We start from the raw sequence: 22400 nt of genomic DNA, 5'->3' as shown, positions 1-22400 counted from the left end.
ATACTCACGGTCACTGAAACACTAGACACAGGCATGCCTAAGAGGCTGAATAAATTGCCGGGCAGTGGTGGCAGACATCTTTAATTCCAGCACTCGGTAGGCAGAGACAAGAGGATCTCTGAATCTGAGTACAGCCTACTCTAGAAAGTGAGTTCCGGGACAGCCAGGACTGTTACATAGAGAAACCCTCTCTTGAAAAACAAAACAAAACAAAAAGACAATTGAACAAATCAGCTGGCTGTGGTTACATACACCTTTGATCCTAGCACTCGGGAGGCAGAGGCAAGAGGATCTCTGAGTTCAAGGCTAGCTCTGGTCTACAGAGTTAGCTCCAGGACAGCCAGGGCTACACTGTAAAACCCTGTCTCAAAAACAACAACAAAAATAAATAAATAGGAAAAAAGAAAACTGAACAGGCCTGTTCAGGTATACAAACATTCTTTTTATACCTAAGAGAAACCCCATACTCACTGAAGACTACTGAGTCCATGCTGCAAGAGTAAAAGCATTTAATTTACCACACACCTCAGAAAGCTCCAGGTAAGATATAGGTAGGAATATACACAAAGAATTCAGAGTATAAAACTCTCCAGGTAATTAGTAGTCATATTAATATTGGAACTGCAGTAGACAAAACTAGCTACCTCCTGGACTGTACCAGGAGCCTGACTGTAGCTCTGAGAGACTGGAGGTGTTCTGAGTGGGCAGGAAGCTGAGACTATTCTTCCAGTTCTCCCAAGAGCTCAACAAAGTCAGTGATGTACCACTTGGCATTGCTCTTGACTTGTTGCCTGATCACATTTCCTCCAAACCCAATGAAAGCATCCTAGAAAGGAAAGTGGGGAGGGGTTAACATCTTTTCAAATGGCACACCCAGAAACATATAAAATAAACAAAATATATTTAAGTGAAAATTTATGTACATACTTAACAAACATGTGTATATATATATATATGTGTGTGTGTGTGTGTGTGTGTATGTATGGGTATGTATTGCTATTTATATGTATATATGTGTATGTATCTATATATACCCAGTATTGTTCTCTCTGCTTCCAATTGCTGATAGAATGTAAGCCATCAGCTATTGCTCCAGCACCCCACCTGCCTGCCTGCCACCATGCTCCCCACCATGATGATAACAGAGTAACCTTCTGAAACTGTAAGCAAGCTCCCTATCAGATGCTTTCTCTGGCTGTCCTAGAACTCACTCTGTAGTCCAGGCTGGCCTCGAACTCCCAGAGATCCGCCTCCCTCTGCCTCCCGAGTGCTGGGATTAAAGGTGTGTGCACCACTGCCCGGCTCAAATGCTTTCTTTGATGAGTTGCCTTGGTCACGGTGTCTCTTCACAGCAATGGAACAGTGACTAAGACACCTCATGCATGTTCCTAGGCTGAATGTCTTTTGGTTGCTTTGTGTTCTTATCATGATATTTAGCTGTTTTAGTTTAACTTCTGCTGTTAACTTCATAGGGTTTTCAGCAAGACATAGAAAAAAAAACAGAAAACAAAAATCCAGCACCCTTGAGTACTTACAGCGGGAGGGCAGGCTTCCATGTCTGTAGCTCCATCTCCAATCATGATTATTTTCTTAAAGTGGAATTTTTCCTTTAAAAATCGAATAACCTTTCCTTTCCCACCAGACTCGGCTGTTGGCTGCATCTCATCGAAACCTGCGTATTCACCTTCAGAGGACAGTGAGAAGATGTTAGGTCCACAGCTTGTTCGTACAGATGATGCCAAACTTAAGTGTTAAGTCTAAAACAGCCCTGAGTTGGTCACACAGCATGGGACCTGACCCATATTCCCGAGGAGGTGGCTCTAGTGGGTCACCTGGGTTGAACTAGCTGCATCTCCTCAACTTCTGATGTAGCCGTTTTAAGCCTTGTTGAGATATCAGATCACCATTATATTATATATTATACATAATATATTACATGTAATACATTGATTTATCACATGAATATAGTAACATTATCTAAAGGAATTAACCAACTTTCCTTACTTTTTTGAAGATAGGAGCTCCTGTAGAGCAGGTTATCCTTGAACTTACTGTGAATCCTAGGATGACCTTCTCTCTCTCTCTCTCTCTCTCTCTCTCTCTCTCTCTCTCTCTTCCACACCAGAGCCATCACAGGTGTGTAGGCGACCTCATGCCTGGTGTGTACAGTGCTGGGGATGGAACCCAGGGATTCTGCATGTTAGGCAAGTGATCTACCAACTAGATCCCTTGCTCTGGATCTATTTCTACTATACAGAAACGGGCACACTCATTAGTGGGGGCTGGGACTTGTTTGGTGTGTTTAGACGGGGTCACTTTGTAGCTCAGGCTGGTATTGAACTTGAAGAAATTCTTCCACCTCGGCCTCCCAAGTGTTAAGAGCGAGTCCCCAGGCCTGGTTCACTCATTTGTTTTGTTTGTTGGCTTAGTTAGTTTTGTTTTTATTTTTAAAAATGGAGTCTAAGTAGCCAAATATGACCTTTAATTCCTGATCCCCTGGCGCTGCTTCCCAAATGCTGAGATTACATAGGTATTCTCTTCCCCAGCTTCCCAAATGCTGAGATTACATAGGTATTCTCTTCCCCAGCTTCCCAAATGCTGAGATTACATAGGTATTCTCTTCCCCAGCTTCCCAAATGCTGAGATTACATAGGTATTCTCTTCCCCAGCTTCCCAAATGCTGAGATTACATAGGTATTCTCTTCCCCCGCTTCCCAAATGCTGAGATTACATAGGTATTCTCTTCCCCAGCTTCCCAAATGCTGGGATTACATAGGTATTCTCTTCCCCAGCTTCCCAAATGCTGAGATTACATAGGTATTCTCTTCCCCAGCTTCCCAAATGCTGAGATTACATAGGTATTCTCTTCCCCAGCTTCATACTTTTTTTTCTCTGTGTAGCCCTGGCTGTCCTGAAACTCACTCTGTAGACCAGGCTGGCCTCGAACTCAGAGATCCTCCTGCTTCTGCCTCCAGAGTGCTGGGATGAAAGGCGTGCGCCACCAAAGCTTGGCTAACTCAATCAGTGGGAAGGGACTTGCATACTATGGCACCTGTGTGAAGGTTGGCAGACAACTTTGTGGGGTCCGTTCTCTCCTTCCACCTTTATGTGGGTTCCAGGAACTGAATTCAAGTCAGGCTTCTTGGGTGAGCTCTTTTACCTGCTGAGCCCTCACTGGCCCTCATGGGGTTTCAAGACTACTCGCTACCTGTACTATGACATAACTACAGAGCTTCTGCTTCTTTTGTAACAGGGTTTCATACAGCCCAGGCTATCCTAGAACTTACTGTGTGTCCTAAGATGACCCTGAACGCCGGATCTTCCTGCTTCCACCTGGGAGTATAGGTCGGTTTAAGTGCCAGCCAGTGCTTTAGGCAGGCTGGGCAAACGCTCTACCAAGGGACCCCACCCTAGCCCAAGAGCACTCTGTTTGCTGTCTATTTTGTTTTCCATTATTTATTATGTTTTATTTGCGCACGTGCGTGCGTGCGTGCGTGCGTGCGTGTGTGTGTGTGTGTAGGCTGTACATGTGGGGTGAAGGTATGTGGAATCTGGGCTATTGTGAGTTGAAACCAACACTCTGGGAACAAACGCAGGTCCAATGACAGCCTGTACTCAATTAACTGCCGAGCCGTCGCTCATCCTGTTTTTAAGAGACTAGGTTTTGTTCTGTAGTCCACACTGGACTCCAACTTGAAATACTCCTGCCTCAGCACCTCAAGAGCCCAGCATCACTGGAGCCCTCTTGAGATGATGTAAATTGTAGCTGTGACCCCAGGTGTCCCAAGGGCAATGGAAATGCAGCAACTCATTAACCAAACTCCTTCTTGGGTCTACATTGCTCCAGACACAGTAAAACAAACAACCAGCCCTCAACTGCAGCATCACAAAATAAGCCAGCAGGCTAACATTTTAGATTGGTGGCAGCATGAATATGCAAAATCAAGCAGGGTGGATGACCTCAGCCTGTTTTGCAGAGTGAAGAACACCAAAGTGCAGAGGCTATCAGTCAACAGAGCCTTTCCCACAGGGCTGAAGAGATGGCTAAGCAGCTCAGGGTGCAAACCGCTCCTGCAGAGGACCCGGGTTCAGTTCTCAGCACCCGAGCCAGGTCTCACAATAGCCGGTAACTCCAGCTGCAGGAGTAAGCTCTTCTGGCCTCCAAGGGCACTTGTATGACACAGACACGCACACACACGCACACACACACACACACACACACACACACACATGGATTTTTCTTAAAGATTTGTTTTATTTATGTGTGTGGATGTTTTGCCTGAGTGCTTGTTTGTGCACCACACGAGTGCCTGGTGCCCTTGCAGAAGAGGGAGTTGGATTTCCTGGAACTGGAGTTACATTGCTGTGGATCGTCCAATGTGGGTGCTAGGAACTGAACCCAGGTCCTCTGGAAGAGTGCCTAGTGCTTTTAACCCCTAAGCCACCTCTCCAGTCCCCAAACTCTTAACCCTAGAACCACCACTCTTTTAAGTTACATTTCAATAGACACTAACTAGAATATTAAATAACAGAACAGATAAGAAAGGAACTATATTACCATTAAAATCTTACCATTAGCCAGGTGGTTAAAAAATCTTACCATTGAAGTAGAATTTCAGCCTATTGGCAAATACATTGGCTGTTGGGATATTGAGCTTCGCAGCAACATGCTCCACGATACTCCTAAAGCCACCAGATATGAGGAACACCTGCACATTGCGCTCCTGTAGGCGACTGACCAGTTCCCTACAAAATAAACACAAGATACACAACAGCAGTTAATACAAAAAGGAAACATGAAAAAGGTGCCCTTTCTTTTATTATTTTTTCTTAGCTCCAATGCTGGAAGTCCATCTATAAAGATAATGCCTATGGGATTAACATTTTGTATGTTTGAGGAGGGGCTGGTGAGGTGGTGTTCGTTTGGGTTGTGTGTGTGTGTGTGTGTTTTTTTTAAAGATATATTTATGTATTTATTATGTATACAACTTTCTGCCTCCATGTATACCCACATGCCAGAGGAGGGCATCAGATCTCATTACAGTTGGTTGTGAGCCACCATGTGGTTGCTAGGAATTGAACTCATGACCTCTGGAAGAGCAGACAGTGCTCTTAACCACTGAGCCATCTCTCCAGCCCCTGGGCTGTGTGTTTTTGAATAAAGTCTCTTTATTGAACTTCTATCTGGTCTGAGTGGCCATTCGGAAGCCATGAGTCTCTCTGCTGAGGCTTGGCCCTTTTCCTAACAAGTACATTTTTCTTCATGTGTCCACTTTTGTGTTCTTCTGTTGTGAGATTGTTGTCTTTTTCATTGTTCTTTGTTTGTTTCTTTGTTGTTGTTTGTTTTGTTTTGTTTTTCGAGACAGGTTTCTCTGTAGCTTTGGAACCTATCCTGGAACTAGCTCTTGTAGACCAGGCTGGCCTTGAACTCACAGAGATCCGCCTGCCTCTGTCTCCCGAGTGCTGGGTTAAAGACCTGTGCCACCACTGCCCAGCTTGTTGTTGTTTTTGAGACAAACTCTTGCTATGTAGCCAGACTGGCTTTGAACTCACAAGAGCAATCCTGCCTGAGCTACCTCTGTACTAGTATTTTAGTACAGAGGTAGTATTCAGATGTGAACCAACACCTGTTCTTAGCTTTTTTGTTTATCTGTTTTGCTGGCTGATTTTGAGATAGGATCTCCTGTGTCTGTGGATTATTTTGACCTTTTGATCACCTGCCCCCACCTCCTATGTCTTAGGGTTAGAAGGGTATGCTACACAGACACCCAGCCTGTGTGTGTGTTCTGAGACAAAGTCTCAATGTGTAACCCCGGTTAGCTTTGAACTCAAGACCCTCCTGTCTCAGCTTCCTGAGAATTATGAAATGTGTTTTTGAGATGTGCTTAGAAATTAATGGGTGGGACTTCTCTGCTTCTGGAAACCATTGCACTAACGTTAAGATAAAGAACTCCTAGAGAAGCCTGGTGAAAGCATGAAGTCAAACATACATGAGACCAGAGAGTAAGATAAGAGCAGATGTAAGTACCAAGAGAGCCCTGCAGAAGGCAACAGCAACAGATACTCTCTGGAGGAAGGAGTTCCACAAATCTCCAAGCTCACAGCAAGACAGTATGCCAAGGGCCAAGACTGTGCTTACCTTATCCCGGGGGTCAGGTGTGGAGGGTGCTCAGCTAGGAGCCTTTGCACCTGCTCCCTGGAGGGCTGGATCAGTGCCAGGCGTTCAGTGAGCGCATCTTTGAAAGGCAATGCTCCTCCCATGGCTTTCCGTGTCCTAGGAGAAAGACCCACAATCAGGCCAGCCGGGTTAGCTGTCCTTGAGGTCAACATGCCTTCCTATGCCAGGACTTCATGATAACCATGAGGAAGGTGTTGCCACGAGCCCAACTCTACAATAGGCATGCTGCATGCCGCCTACAGGAGGGGGTCTGCTTGGGAATCACACAGGGACTCTGACACCATGGACTGTGCATCCACAGACGGGACAGAAACCCTCACATCCCAAACACAAGCACCTTGCTTACAAACCATAACCTCGAAAGAAACCAAAGGCTGAAAGCTCCTGTATCAAATGCAGCCATAGCTCAGGAAGGTATCGCTGTGGCAGAGTGGGGAGGGCAAAGGGAAGAGACAGAGCTTCTGGCCTGGCATCTCTCTCCACTGAGGCAGTAGGGTTGCACTTTTAACCTTGACCAGGGGCACTGAATACTTAGAGCCCCAGGCTACCTTCTTGGATTAATCATTTTCCCAGCCTGCCTAAGAATGCGTCTCCTCTGCAGAGACATTCATGTTTTGCTCCCTTTGTTTGTAATGGAATATTTCCAGATGGACAGATGAAGACAGCACTCTACCACTGGGGGGGGGGGGGGGTGCGGTAATCTGAAGTTTTGTTTTAGCACTGGGCCAAAACCAGAACCTAGGAACTGAGACCTTAGCCTTTCATCCAGTCTTTTTGTTGCTGTTGTTTGTTTGTGGTTGGTTGGTTTTTGTTTTGTTTTTTGAGACAGGGTTTCTCTGTGTAACAGCCCTGGCTCTTCTGGAACTCGCTCTATAGACCAGGCTGGCCTCAAACTCACAAAGATCTGCCTGCTTCTGCCTCCCTGAGTGCCGGGATTAAAGGTGTGCGCTACCAGGCCCAGTTGGCCATTGCTTTTTAAAGACGTGGTGACTTCTTTAGCATCTCCTAAAGGGAATAAAGACAGCTCATACATTTCAGACACAGCCGCCTCCACACCACAGAATTTGGCCAGCTCATCAATGCCTTCCTCTCGGATGACTGTGCTGTCGACGTCAAAACACACCGCATCTGCTGAGCAGATGAGTTCCCTCAGCTCGGAGTGGGAGACCATTCTGGGAAGAACGTTCCTCCTAGAAAAGAGAGAGAAGTGTGCTTAAAGATGTCAGGGGGCGAGGGGTGCGGCTCAGCAGGAGTTTGTTCAACATTCACGAAGCCCCAAGTTTCGCCTAAGCCAGGTGTAGTGATGTATGCCTGGGATCCCAGCTCTTTGGAGGTGGAAGCAGGAGGATCAAGAGTTTAAGATTGGGGCTGAAGGCCAGGTGGTGGTGGCGCACTCCTTTAATCCCAGCACTCGGGAGGTGGAGGCAGGTGGATCTCAGTGAACTTGAGGCCAGCCTGGTCTACCAAGCAAGTTCCAGGACTGTTACACAGAGAAACCCTGTCTTGAAAAACAAAAAAACAAAAACAAAACAAAACAAAAAAAAAAGGATTGGGGCTGAAGAGATGGTTCAGTAGTTAAAGTGCTTGTTGCTCTTTCAAGGGACCCAAATTCATTTGCCAGAACCCTCATCTGACTGCTCACAACTACCTGTAACTCCAGCTCCAGGAGACCCATCACCCTCTCTGGCACATGCACACACACACAACTAAAAATAGCAATAATAATTTTTTTAAAAAGAGAGAGTTGCTGGGTAGTGGTGACATATACCTTTAATCCCAGCACTCAGGTAGCAGAGGCAGGTAGATCTCGGTGGGTTTAAGGCCAACCTGTTCTACAGAGTGAGTTCTAGGACAGTCAGGGCTACACAGAGAAACCTTGTCTCAAAAAAAACAAAGGAGAGTGAGAGAGTTAGTTTAAGACCACCCTTAGCTCCATAGCAAATTTGAGGCCAGTCTGGACTACATAAGACCCTGTTTCCAGTAAAATGGTAACAGGGAGATGGCTCAATAGGTAAAAATGCCTGCTGCCAAACCTCCATCCCTGGAAGCCACACTGCAGAAGTGAAGAATCATGAAAAGTTGTCCTATGACCTCTGTGCTCACACAGAAAAGAAATAAAGCTTGTTCCGTAAATATATCATGTGATTCGACGGGGCAGGACCATGAGGCACAGGTGAAGGGAAAGCTAGCCAGGAAGGCAAATTATGTAAGAGCTAAAACGAGATGATGACAGAATAACCGACGGGCCCGCAGGGCCTCAAAACTAGTGAAAAGACAAATCCAGGCCAGGCACCTGGCATGGAACCTGTCAGCAACCGTGTCCTGCAGAGGCTCCCAGTGTTTCAGAGATGTTGGGCAGCATGGCGGTGCATGTTTGTGCTCGCAATCTCAGCCCTAGGGAGGGGAGGAGAGGGCAGGAGGATGGGGGCTAAAGGTCATCCTTGGGTACGCACTGGGTTTGAGTAATAGGGTCAAGGCAATCCTGGGCTAGAGATCCTATCTCTAAATCAATAAATAGTGGGGATGGGTGGTGGTGCACACCCGTGTTCCCAGCACTCAGGAGGCTGAGGCAGGAGGATCGCAAGCGCCAAGCTGGTGCTACATAGTGAGCCTGGTCTAAAAAACACCTTGAAAAACCTTGGCGATAGGGGAAAACCAAGGTCGGCTGCTTCCAAGTAAATTGTGTACATTAGACATCCACAGAGAGAAAGAAAAATCACTGCTGGGAAACGGACTCTGGAACTTTACATGGGGCTTTTGGGGGAAGGGAAGCCCAGAGATGAGGAGCTGGAGAGAGTGCCAGGAGAAAGGACTGTGTCCACACAGAGGCCCAGGCCCACCCACTGCCTTCAGGGGTGCAGACTGGGGCTCCGGCTCAGCAGTGAAGCCCACCTGACTTTGTTCTTAAGTTTGTGCTGACAAGCCCTTCTTCACCGGAGCTCCAAAGTGAAGAAAGGGGTTTCCCTTCGGGGCTTAGATTTAGGAGGCCCAGATTGGGGTAAGAGGAAGAAAATCTCCTTGCTTAAACAGATAGAAGCTCTTCCATCTAGTATCTTATGCGAGGCACCTAAGGTTACAGGAGCTCTTTCCATTTGTATCCGCGGTGCACAGATATGCATATAGGAAAAGCACCCATACACATATAACAAAAATGTAATTTTAAAAAAAGAAATAGGGGCTGGAGAGATGGCTCAGAGGTTAAGAGCACTGACTGCTCTTCCAGAGGTCCTGAGTTCAATTCCCAGCAACCACATGATTCCCCACAGCCATCTATAATGAGATCTTGTGCCTTCTTATGACATGTATATAATAAATAAATAAACTTAAAAAAAGAAATAAAGTTCTTATAAACAGAAGTGACATGCATATAACATGTTATGACAGACAATGCTTCTTCTCCTCCTCCTTCTTTTCAAAGACAGATCTCCTATATCCTACCTGGTGTCAAACCTGCTACATAGCCAAGGGTAACCTTGAACTCCTGATCCTCCCACCTCCTGAGTGCTGAGATGCCAGGCATGAACATTACACCTACTTTATATGGTGGAACCCAGGGCTTTGAGCACAGTAAGCCACATCCTCAAACCAACAGATGCTGCTTTTCACTCAATGAGGTTAGCTCACAGGCAAATCTAATGCCTGGACATACTAGTACTCACGATTGTCCAGAGCTGGATTCCTGGGTGACAGTGTCTTTCTCTTCCCCTTTGAAGGTAAAAATGCACCATAAACCTCAGGTTAGAGTTTTGTTTTTAAAGAAATATCTGTGGGTTTTGCAAGAGCCTAAAAAAAACAAACAAAGAGAGAGAGAGAGAAAATGAACAACCAGGAACAGAATTATGGCAAAGAAGGAGGTAGAAGGGCTGGGGTTTTGGCTCAATTGGTAAAGTACTTGTCCGGCATACAGCAAGCCTGGAGTTTCACCCTCAGAAGTTCATAAGCCAGGGTTGATGACCTACACCTATAACCCCAGCACTCAAGGGACAGAATCAGTCCAAAGGATCAGAAGTTCAAGGTGATCTAAGGAGTTAACGGTTCAAGGCAAGCCTGGGTTATATAAGACCCAGTCACAAACAGAAGGGTCGGGAGTGTGAGGGAAGGAAGACTGATAGACCTCCTAGTAAGATTGTTCCAACAAAAATTGCTTCCCCTGGGCGATGTTCAAACAGAGCAGAGAAGTAGTTCCAGCGTTGTCCATGGCTTCTACTCTGCCTGATGAACAGAACACAAAGAGGACCCGCAGGGAGAACAACATACAGATACAGAATGAAGAGACTTGAGCAGAGGGTAGACCCAACAGTCCTTACTTTCTTCAAATATGGCACACGTGTGTGTGTGTGTGTGTGTGCTGCCTCATGCCTGTAATTTCAACATTTGAAGGGCTAAGGAAGCCTGAGGCAGGAGGATGGCTCTGAGTTTTAATCCTGTCTCAGAAGGGAAAAGAAATAAATAATGGGGAGCTAGAAACGCAGGTGTGGCTCAGCGGTAGAGTGCCCTGGCCTGCCCTCCATGCTCAATACTACAAAACCACGCAATCGATCAGTTAGTTACAAGTCAGGGAAACAAAGCCAAGAGCAACAGTGAAGGAGTCAGAACGATTCAGGGACTGGCAAGATGGCTCGGCAGATAGAGATGCTCACCTTGAAACCCTGATGGACCTGGATCATTCCCTGGAGCCCTTGGTAAAAGAGGAGAACTGGTTCCTGAGTTAACCTCTGACCTCTACAGAGGCACCATGGCATATGTGTGTCCACAACCATACTCGCAGTAATAATATATATATACAGATATTTAAAGGAATTCTGGCGCTAACCTCAAGGGAGCAAAGCTAACAACTGTAAATTGTGATTTCCATCACTAACACCAGGGAAGTACTCAGTGGCAAAGAGTTACTTAGTGGGTACCAGGTTCCATTCTCAGCACCACAAAAAGTTATTTAAAAAAATTAAGTAGAAGAAACAACAACAATAGAAAACATTAAAATGGAACTAGAAGTTGCAGAGAAAATGGCTCTGCAGTTAAGAACACTTGCTGTTCTTGCAAAGGACCTAGGTTCAAGTCCCAGGACCCAGATGTTATATCATAATCCTCTGTAGCTCCAGCTCCAGGGGATCTGATACCCTCTCCCTCTTCTGACCTCTGGGAGGCACCAGGCGCACTTATGGTGCACAGACATACACACAAGTAAAACATTTCACAAACATAAAATAAGTAAGTCTTTAAAAAATAAAACTGCACCAGGCGGTGGTGGCACACACCTTTAATCCCAGCACTCGGGAGGCAAAGGCAGGAGGATCTCTGTGAATTTGAGGCCAGCCTGGTCTACAAGAGCTAGTTCCAGGACAGGTTCCAAAGCTACAGAGAAATCCTGTCTTGAAAAAAAACAAAAAACAAAATAAAACAAAACTAAATAACTAACATCCTGATACACACCCATAATCTCAGTGCTCAGGAGAATAAGGCACAAGGTTTTAAATTTGAAGTCAGGCTCTACTACATAGCAAGAGCCAGCCTCAAAAAAAAAAAAAAATTCAAGGCGGTGGGTGCCAGGAAAACAGCTCACACAGTAGGGTCCAACCTAAGTTCAATCACTAGAACGGTGTTTTTAAAAATGCCAGGGGATGGTCAAATGTCTTGGTGGGTAAAAACCCTTACCGTGCAAACCTGAGTTCAATTCCCAGAACCTAGAGTAGCCTAGAAAAAGGAAAAACCGATTCCAAAAAGTTGTATTCTGACCTCCACCAGAGCACTTGCACACCCCCACACTCACACACACAACATTTGGTCCAGCACATGCACGAGTGTGCCCTCAGGTTCACAAGTGTCTCTCTCTCTCTCTCTCTCTCTCTCTCTCCCAATAAACATTAAAAAAAAAAAAAAAAAAGGTAGACACACCTGAGGAATAACACCCAAATTCCCAGATTTGTCCTCTGGCCTATACACACACACACACACACACACACACACACACTTTGAATGTAAGTGTAGTAAATGAAGGTGCTAAAGCTCAGGGGGAAAAAAAGAAGATAAGCAGGAACAGTTAAGAACTGAGCCAAAAGCCAGGCCTGCTGGCTGGTGGCCATAATCCTGGCACCTGGGAAGCTAAGGCAGGAGGATCACTGCAAGTACACACCAGCGTGGCCAGAGACTACACCCTTCAGAAAGAGCAGTGTAGTAAACTGGTAGAAAGAATGAGCAAAGCTGTTGTGAAGATAAACATACTGAGGACGTGGCCCAGCGGGGACTCTCATGTGCTGGGGGGTGGAGGATGGGAATTAAGCACATTGCTTGTAGATTAAAGATAGAGTTACAAACCCCAGCAGCCCCTGCTTTCAGAGATTCATACAAGAAAAGGGAAGGTGGATGGGAGAGAAACATTTTCATGAGCTGTGTTTGTGGGTGATTGCCCAAATGTCCACCAACAGATAAGCTTTAAACTCTTGGAAAATGGAAGCATGAGGATCAGGAGTTCAAGGCCAGCCTGTGCTAACGCATACACACACACACACACACACACACACACGAGACTAACTATAATATGCAAGACTCATATATAGAAAATATAATTGTCACTAGAGAGATTGCTTAATGGTTAAGAGTGCTTGTTGTTCTTGCAGAAAAAGGAGGTTGGTTTCCAGCACCCACATGGGTCACAGGGGTCAGTTCACAATCTCCTGTGACTCCAGCTACTGCATTCGGTTTTGACACCTTTGGCCTCTGAAGGTACAGATCCACACATACAAATATTTAAAGAAAAAGAACAAATCTAATGAATGAAAGATTTAACACCCAAATTAAAGCTATTCCTTTATAATTGTCTGTTTGTGTGTACATATATATATATATATGTGTGTTTATGTGTACTATATATGTATTTCAAATTCTATATCTAATGGAAATGATGGCAAAGTCAAGACACTTCAGTTTGGAGAATGTTCATGTCTTCTACAGATGAGTCTCCTGGGCCAGATTGCATCATTCATTCATGCTGTTTGTCTTGGAGAATGAAAAAAAAGTGAAGCTGCCCAAAATATGAACTAACGAAAGGAAAGCCTTGGAGTCCTAGGAGATAATCTACCTACCCAGCAAAGAATCAGAGAGGTCACAGCTGTGGGGAAGAGAGGACCGGTGCATCTGAAAGCTGCTCTGTGACTAGACAGGCGTGAGCGGGGAACTCACCGCGGTTCCTGGGCCGCGCTCGTCTTCACGGTTCCTGTGCCTATAACTTTCCGGTAGCGACGGGGTCTGGAGCTGCTGTGACGCGCGAGTGCTGTGTCTTAAGGGAGGTGATCCGTGCAGGAGATCACAGTCCTCGCCTAAGGCTCGTCTGGGATCTTCTGATGAATCCGGTGGCTTCAGAAGAGTTTCTCATGTGCGTTTCCAACTGGAGACGGCAGATCTCGGCTCTGCAAAACCGGGTTGGAAGGCCGCCTCGGTCCAGCCCCCCAGGGGAGGGGCTTCGCGGTCCCGCCCCCCACCCCTTCCCTTCCTAGGGGTTCTGCGCCGACAGAGCCGCCTTGAGAGCTCTGTGACCTCCAGTTTGTTGAGATAGTCCGAAAGAGCTCCCGACTTTCAGACGCCGTGCCCCAGTGCAGGGTTCCTGCACACGAGGGAAACGAGAGACCTCTGCACTGATTTTGCAATGCACAAAGCCCCTTGTGAGCCCTTTCTGAAACCCCTGTTAATTACAAAATCTACACAGACCCGCTGGCAAAGTAACTCACTTGGCAGAGTATTTGCCTGGCGTGCAAGAATAGGGTTCCATCCCTAGCACCACATAAACGCCACAGTGTGAAATGCTTGAAACTCCAGCACTCAGGAGGTGGAGACAGGATTGGAAGTTCAAAATCATCCTGACGACATAATGAATTTGCGACAAGCCTGAACCACAGGAAAGACCTTGTCTAAAAATAAAGATACTCTGTTCATACTTAAAGTGAAGAAGAAAAAAGCCAAAAATCTTTTGCTGGGCTGGAGAAAGGCCCAGGAGTTAACTGTCCTTACTGCTATAACAGAAAACCCAGGTTTGGGTCCCAGCACCTCCATCAGGTGGCTCACCACCTGTGGCTCCAGTTCCAGGAGATCCAGTGCCTGCTGGCCTCGAGGGCACCAGCACACGTGCAGGCACATACATACACATGAATAAAAATAATTTTTTATTTAAAATTTTTATTTATTTAATATGTATGGGTGTTTCATCTACATATAAATCTGGCACTTCGTGCATGTGTGGTACCTGCTGAGGCCAGAAAGAGACATTGGATTCTCTGGGGCAGGTTGTGAGCCATCATGTGGGTGCTGGCAATCAAACCTAAGTCCTCTGGAAAAGCAGCCACTGCTCTTAACCACTGAGCCATCTCTCCACCTCCTATCTTTTTTTTTTTTAATATGAAACTTTTTGTTAAGATTTATTTATTAAGTATACAGCGGTCTGCCTGCATATGTCTCTGCAGGCCAGAAGAGGGCAGCAGATCTCATTACAGATGGTTGTGAACTACCATGTGGTTGCTGGGAATTGAACTCAGGACCTTTGGAAGTGCAGCCAGTGCTCTTAACCTCTGAGCCATCTCTCCAGCCCCCCTCCTATCTTTTTTAATCTTTGCAATTTTTTTCCTCATGTGTATATTTGAGTGGTGTGCATACATGTTTTCTTGTGAGTGATGGGTGCTTGTGTGTGTACCTGGAGACCCAAGGTTGGTAGCAGGTGTCTTCCTCAATTGCTTTCCACCTTGTTCATTAAGGTAGGATCTCTCCATCGAACTCAGAGTTGCTGCATAAAGCTATTCTACCTGGGGCTGGAGAGATGGCTCAATGGCTAAGAGCAATGGTTGCTCTTCCAGACGTCCTGAGTTCAGTTCCCAGCACCTACATGATGGCTCACAACCATCTATGTATAATAGGATCTGACGCTCTCTTCTGGCATGCAGGTGTACATGCAGAGAACTTATACATTAAAATATAAATTTAAAACAAAACAGAAAACTATTTTACCCAGCCAGCTTACTTTGAGGATCACATTTCTGCCTTCCCAGTGCTGGAATTTCACAGGCTTACATTCCCACGTTTATGTGAGTCCCATGAATCTAAACTCTCAAATCTTGGGCTTGTATGGCAAGTATTTCAGCCGCTGAGCCAACTTCTCAGAACATGTGCTTGTTTTGTTTTATCCGTCCATTTTATTGATTTAGGGGTTTTGTTTCTTGGAATTGTGAGTGTGTGAGTGTGTGTGTGTATGTGCATGTGCACTCATGCATGTGTGTGTATGTACTTGGAATTGTGAACCTAGGGCTTTACACATACTAGTCAAATGTTCTATTCGTGAGTATTATAGCCTTATGTAGCTCTCATTTTAATTCGTAATTTGAAAATGAGTCTAAGTTGCCCAAGCTGGACTTCAACTCACTTTGTATCCCTGTCAGTCCTTGAACTTGTGCTCCCTCTGCCTCAGTCTCTTGAAAGGCTGGAATGACAGGCCCAGATCCACCAGGTCCAGCATGTACCTGCTTTCTTCTTTTCCCTTCCAGATGTCACTTGTTCAGCTATTATTTTAGGATAACCAGTAAGAAGTGTTGTTCCCGAAAATTCACATTGCAGGAAGCTGCCTGCAATTAGGCAATGAAGTCCAACTGAAGACAACTTGAAGTATCTAGCTGATCATCTGCTTTGCCAAGTAGAGAAAATGCCAAGGCTAAGGCAGGCCTTTAGCCACGACAACCATGACCTTAAGCCAGAGAAACTCTCAAGAATACCCAATTCAGGAAGGTGGTACAAGTCTTTAAACTCAGAACTCAAGAGGGAGGCAGAGACAAGTGGATCTCTGTGAGTTCAAGGCCAGACAGCTCTACATAGTGAGTTCCAGACTAACTTACAGCTATGTAGTAAGACCATCTCAAAACAAACAAACAAAAAAAAAATTATAAAATTCAACCCAGTAACACAAGTCCCCAATCTCTTTGATCAGACATGACTTTGAAGTTTATCATTCCCAGAATTCACTAGTTGAAAAATGGCTGTAAACATGGGGCGTCCACTGGAGATGGGAATCTCTTAGGTTACATTTATTTAATCACTGTGGGGGAGGTTCTACAGTGTGCACATGGAACTCAGGCCAACTTTGTGAAGTCAGTTTTCTCCTTCCGCTATGGGTGTCTTGGGGATCAAATTCATGTCATTAGGCTTAGTGGCAAATGCCTTTACCAGCTGAGCCGTCTAGCCAGCCTCAGAGATGGTTGTGATGAGGTAGAGGGCTGCCTAAGTAAACCCCAAGAGCACATGAAAAAATAGGCAAATTAAGAGTTTTAAAAATATCAATCTAGTCAATAACACATATGTGCTTCGTAGTAACTTTAAAATTAGTATAACAAAAGATGCAAGATGTTAAACAATAAACATGCATTTAAGTATAGACAGCAATGAAAATTTTTATTTGAAAAGCTTAACTACTATAAATATGAATGACTACAAGAGCTCGTTTGTGCTATTATCCCTATATTACCTATTCATAAAAATTTCAGCTATTGGGGCTGGAGAGATGGCTCAGTGGTTAAGAGCATTGCCTGCTCTTCCAAAGGTCCTGAGTTCAATTCCCAGCAACCACATGGTGGCTCACAACCATCTGGAATGAGGTCTGGTGTCCTCTTCTGGCCTGCGGACATACACACAGACAGAACATTGTATACATAATAAATAAATAAATATTTTTAAAAAAAATTTCAGCTATTTAAATCAAATCTGCCGGCTGTTCCTGGTCCTTTGAGAGCCCTCATCGCACACCTGTACAAGGTTTGGGCACAAGGTGGCAGTGTTGACGCTCAGCAAAAGTACATATCCATCTAAAAACTGAGTCAGGGCTGGAGAGATGGCTCAGTGGCTAAGAGTTTAATTCCCTGCACCCACAACAGGAAACTCACAACTGCCTGTGAACTCAGCTCCAGTGGGATCTGATAGCTCAGGCCTCTTCAAGCACCTGCAACCACACACAAAGACAAACATAAAATTAAAAGAAAAAGTATTAGTGTATTAGAAAAACAGGTGTAGTGGCTCACACTTTTTTTTCTTCTGATTTTTTGAGACAGGGTTTCTCTGTATAGCTTGGGAGCCTGTCCTAGAACTCACTTTATAGACCAGGCTGGCCTTGAACTCACAGAGATTCTCCTGCCTCTACCTTTTGAGTGCTGGGTTTATTTTTTTTTTTTCTTTTCTTCTCTTTTTTTTTTTTTTTTTGGTAAGTGCTGGGTTTAAAGGCATGGGCCACCCTGCCCGGTATGGCTCGCACTTTTAATTCCAACACTTGGGAAACAGAGGCAGGCAATCTTTTTGAGTTCAGAATCAGGCAGGACTACACAGTGAGACATAGTGAGACTGTATCAATAAACAGCAAACAAACATACAAAAATACACAAGTCTCATAAAAATAGCAATAACACTGGGCAGTGGGGGCACATGCCTTTAATCTCAGCACTCTGGAGGCAGAGGCAGGCGGATCTCTGTGAGTTCAAGGGCTGCCTGGTGCCTGGTCCACAGAGCAAGTTCCCAGGCTTCAAAGATACAGAGAAAACAAAAACAAAACAAAACAAAACAACAAAACAAGGATATTTATAGAAATACTGACTGAATACAGAGAGCAAATTTAAAGATTTATTTTTAATTATTTTCTTTTTTTTTTGGTTTTTCGAGACAGGGTTTCTCTGTAGCTTTGGAGCCTGTCCTGGAACTCCCTTTGTAGACCAGGCTGGCCTCGAACTCACAGAGATCCGACTGCCTCTGCCTCCCGAGTGCTGAGATTACAGGTGTGCACCACCACCGCCCGGCTTTTATTATTTTTTAATTATGCATAGGACTATGTACCTGCATGGAGGTGTGTGCCAGAGGTGTCAGATTCCAAGGGGCTGGAGTTACGGATACTCAGGTCTTCTAGAAGAGCAGTAGCAAGGGCCCTTAACTGCTGAGCCGTCTGCCCTGCAGATGCCCCCAAGAGAAAAGTTAAGACTTTAGAGTAACCCGGCAACTTTCAAATAAATGATCAAAGTTAATAAAACTACCAATGGGATAAACCGGAATCACATGACTTTTCTTAAGCTGCAATAAGCACACGTCATCCCTGTGATATTTCTTGCCAAAACGAATTTAGTCATTAGGTAACATCAAATTACACCAAATAAAACTAAAATAACTCAAAGATGCCAAGATCAAAGCAGGGGAGTGCTAGAGGTCTGTTAATCCCAGCAACCTAGACCATGAGGTAAGAGGGTTGTCAGGATGAGACCAGCCTGAGCTACACAATAAGTGTCAGGTCATCTTGAGCTACACAGTAAGCCTGTCTCAGAACAAAACCAGGTATGGTGGTACATAACCATACTTACAACACTCTGGAAACTGAGGCAAAAGAATCAGTTCAAGGTCATCCTGAGCTCATATTGAGTGTGAGGCCAGCGTGGACAACATGAGACCCTGTTAGCTTTTTGTTTTGTTTTAAGATATAAATAAATTAAAGAGAGAACCAACTCTTAAAAGTTGTCCTATCATGGGGCAGTGATGGCGCATGCCTTTAATCCCAGCACTCTGGAGGCAGAGGCAGGTGGATCTCTGTGAGTTCAAGGCCAGCCTGGTTTATAGAGTGAGTTCCAGGACAATGTGAGCTGTTACACAGAGAAACCTTGTCTCAAACAAACAAAAACAAGCGGGCTGAAGAGATGGCTCAGAGGTTAAGAGCATTGCCTGCTCTTGCAAAGGTCCTGAGTTCAATTCCCAGCAACCACACGGTGGCTCACAACCATCTATAATGGGGTCTGGTGCCCTCTTCTGGCCTTCAGGCATACACACAAGACAGAATATTGTATACATAATAAATAAATAAATAAATATTAAAAATTTGGTCTTAAAAAACAAAAACAAAACAAACAAAAAAAGTTGTTCTCTGACCTCTCTATATATGCTCTGGCACAGATGAAAGATGTAAACACGTACATGTTACATGTATACACGCACATATATACAAACAAGTGTAATAAAACCTTTTGAGAATTTGTCTCGAACAACAACAAAACTCTTTTTAAAAGATTGGGAACCGGGGCTGGAGAGGCGGCTCAGCAGTTAAGAGAACTAACTGCTCTTCCAGAGGTCCTGAGTTAAATTCCCAGCAACCATTATAATAGCTCACAACCATTCAAAATGAGATCTGGTGCCCTCTTCTGGCCAACAGATATACATGTAGGCAGAATGCTATATACATAATAAATAAATCTTTAAAAAAAAAAAAGACTGGAAGCCGGGCTATGGTGGCGCACGCCTTTAATCCCAGCACTCGGGAGGCAGAGGCAGGCTGATCTCTGTGAGTTCGAGACCAGCCTGGTCTACAGAGCTAGTTCCAGGACAGGCTCCAAAGCCACAGAGAAACCCTGTCTCGAAAAACCAAAAAAAAAAAAAAAAAAAAAAGACTGGAAAACAGAAGTCATTACATCCTGTGGTGGTGGAAGTAGACCACAGCATGTGACAGCCTCAAATGTAGCTTCTATCATATATGTGAACTGTCATAGAGATTTTTAATAGCAAAATATCAGAATAAATGTAACCCAGGGGAAGGTTGGTGAAATAAATTGTGATGCAGTCGTTCAATGAATTATGTTAAAAACATAACAAAAGCCAGGCGGTGGTGGCGCACGCCTTTAATCCCAGCACTCGAGAGGCAGAGGCAGGCGGATCTCTATGAGTTCGAGGCCAGCCTGGTCTACAAGAGCTAGTTCCAGGACAGGAACCAAATATCTACGGAGAAACCCTGTCTGGAAAATAAATAAATAAATAAATATTAAAAAAAAACATAACAAAACACAAAACCCTTAGCTAGAAGTGGTGATGCTGTGTGATATCCACTGTGAGAAAGACACATTGCTGGGACTGTGGTTCAGAGGAAAAGCACTTGCCCTGCATACGTAAGCCAGGGGTGGTGGTGCATGCCTGTAATGCCTGAACTTAGGAGCCAGGCAGATGGGGATAGAGAGATGGCTCAGTGGTTTAGAGCACTGGCTGCTCTTCCTTTCCAACATACACATGGGATCTGATGCCTTTTTCTAGGGTGCAGACGCATGTGCATACAAAATACCCATAAAAATAAATAAGTAGAGAGGAGGTGGGTAGAGGCAGGATTGCATAGTAAGACCTATCTCAAAAATAAAACAAACCACAAGTTAAAAATAAAAAGAAGACACCTCCAATATTTCTTCCCCCCCTTTTTTTTTGTTGTTGTTGCTGCTGGTTGTTTTTTTTTTTTTTTTTTTTTTTTTTTTTGGTTTTTCGAGACAGGGTTTCTCTGTGGCTTTGGAGCCTGTCCTGGAACTAGCTCTGTAGACCAGGCTGGTCTCGAACTCACAGAGATCCGCCTGCCTCTGCCTCCCAAGTGCTGGGATTAAAGGCGTGCGCCACCATCGCCCGGCCTTGCTGTTGTTGTTTTGCTTTGCTTTTTGAGACAGGATTTCTCTGTGAAACAGTCCTGGCTGTCCTGGAACACACTCTCTAGACCAGTCTGGCCTTAAACTCAGAGATCCACCTGCCTCTGCCTCCCAAGTCCTGGGACTAAAAGCATGCACCATCACTATCCCATTCTTTTTTCTTTTTTGAGACAGAGTTTCACTATGTAGCCATGGCTGGCCTGCAACTTGCTATGTAGATAATTTGCCTTAAACCCACATTAATCTGCCTGCCTGCCTAGTGCTGGGATTAAAATGTGTGCCACTATGCCTGGTTTTGTTTCATTCTTGCAGTAAGTATCAGACAGATACTGAAGAGCATGAGAATTTATTTCAATTAAAATAGCAAAACCTCCAGTATAGACCAGTATAATATATTCAATGGTGTCATGAATTGTCATCTTTGTGAAGTAATTTCTATTGATATACATGTTTATAAATTCAGGTAACAGCTTAAAAATTGAGCACAAAAAAAGAGCATATACACCTAAGTGCTCAGGCATACAGGTAGAGAAAACGCCCGTACATATTAACACACACATACACACAACACACACAAACGGCAGGTAGTGGTGGCGCACGCCTTTAATCCCAGCACTCGGAAGGCAGAGGCAGGTGGATCTCTGTGAGTTCGAGGCCAGGCTGGTCTACAGAGCGAGTTCCAGGACAAGCTCCAAAGCTACAGAGAAACCCTGTCTCAAAACAACAACAAACAAACAAAAAAAGCTAAACGGGTATGGAGAGATGGTTCAGCGCTTGTTCTTCCAGAGGACCCAGGTCCAATTCCTAGCACCCACGTGGCAGTTTCCCAACTGTTTGTAACTCCAGTTCCAGGGGATCTGATACTTTCACACCAATGCAAATAAAATAAAGCTAAGTTAAAAACTTTTTTTTTTCAAGTTAAAGGAGTCCTTTCAAAGCCTGGGTACCACTGTCCAGGTAAGTTTGAGCTTTTAGCAGGCATAGTAGCTCACACCATTTTGTAAGTTAAAACAGAAGACTGTTGCGAGTTAGCTACCTGTCCAGACTACACAGTGGGTAGTTTATCTAGGGCCAGAGTGAGATCTTGTATCACATACAAAAATAAAAATAAAAGCCGGGCGGTTGGGGAGCATGTCTTTAATCCCAGCACTCTGGAGGCAGAGGGTCTACAGAGCGACTTCCAGGACAGCCAAGGCTACACAGAAATAGCATCTCGAAAAAAACAACCCAACAAACCCTGAGTCTGCAAATCCGCCTCAGTGGCCCGGGCCCTAAGAATGAACCGACTCTTGAGTCTCCTCAACGCCCATCGCACCAATCTAGTCGCCTCTAAAGCCATCTAGGAACTTCTACCTGGCATTACACGTTTCTTCCCAGGGTTTAAACCACCAGGGTACTGGGGAAGCGTCCTTCTTCTGTGTTCCCACATGTATGGATAAAACAAGCAAGGAAAATGAATCTGGGAAACCTCGCGAGAGGGTAAGGGGCCCATCCCGGAACCCAGAGTCCGGGAGCTACAGACACCACGCAAAGCGAAGCCGATGCCTCTGCTTCCTGTCACGCCCAGAGGAGTGCTGAGGCTGAAGCATCCCTCAGACACGATCTATAGGACGTTCTTGCCTGCGCTTCAGGATTTAAATCGCGGATCGACGACAACGTGCTGCGACCATAACGGAACCTTAAGATTCGGAGCGCCGATTGCCAGAGAACAAGTTTCTCGGTGGCGCAATGACGCCGCAACTGGGCGAGATGGGCGGAGCCTCGAGAGACTAGCGTCC

The 22400-nt window shown here is 45.0% G+C and overlaps 1 protein-coding gene across 4 annotated transcripts; it reads right to left on the bottom strand.

Annotated features, from left to right (window-relative positions):
• Positions 1–492: 492 nt before the first annotated feature.
• Psph (phosphoserine phosphatase) lies at positions 493–22046 on the bottom strand. 4 transcript variants are annotated; one of them, XM_041648733.1, is made up of 10 exons: positions 21976–22046; positions 18026–18136; positions 17089–17144; positions 13358–13584; positions 9838–9961; positions 7210–7368; positions 6140–6274; positions 4601–4746; positions 1536–1684; positions 493–826 (listed from the first exon to the last, which is right to left on the bottom strand). In XM_041648733.1, exons 6-10 carry the CDS (start codon positions 7347–7349, stop codon positions 719–721), a joined length of 678 nt encoding a protein of 225 aa, XP_041504667.1. In that variant the 5' UTR covers positions 7350–7368; positions 9838–9961; positions 13358–13584; positions 17089–17144; positions 18026–18136; positions 21976–22046; the 3' UTR covers positions 493–718. The 4 variants fall into 4 exon arrangements, with proteins under 4 accessions (XP_041504667.1, XP_041504668.1, XP_041504669.1 ...); XM_041648734.1 differs by lacking the exon at positions 17089–17144; XM_041648735.1 differs by lacking the exons at positions 17089–17144; positions 18026–18136 and having other exon boundaries at positions 21976–21995.
• Positions 22047–22400: the final 354 nt, after the last annotated feature.

This window comes from Microtus oregoni, unplaced genomic scaffold (genome assembly GCF_018167655.1).
Source record: "Microtus oregoni isolate MIOR12 unplaced genomic scaffold, Mior012 000003F_ref0000135, whole genome shotgun sequence".
Taxonomy (NCBI): Eukaryota; Metazoa; Chordata; class Mammalia; order Rodentia; family Cricetidae; genus Microtus; species Microtus oregoni.
Note: the sequence above shows the minus strand (reverse complement) of the source record. Positions and strands in the feature narration are given on the sequence as shown.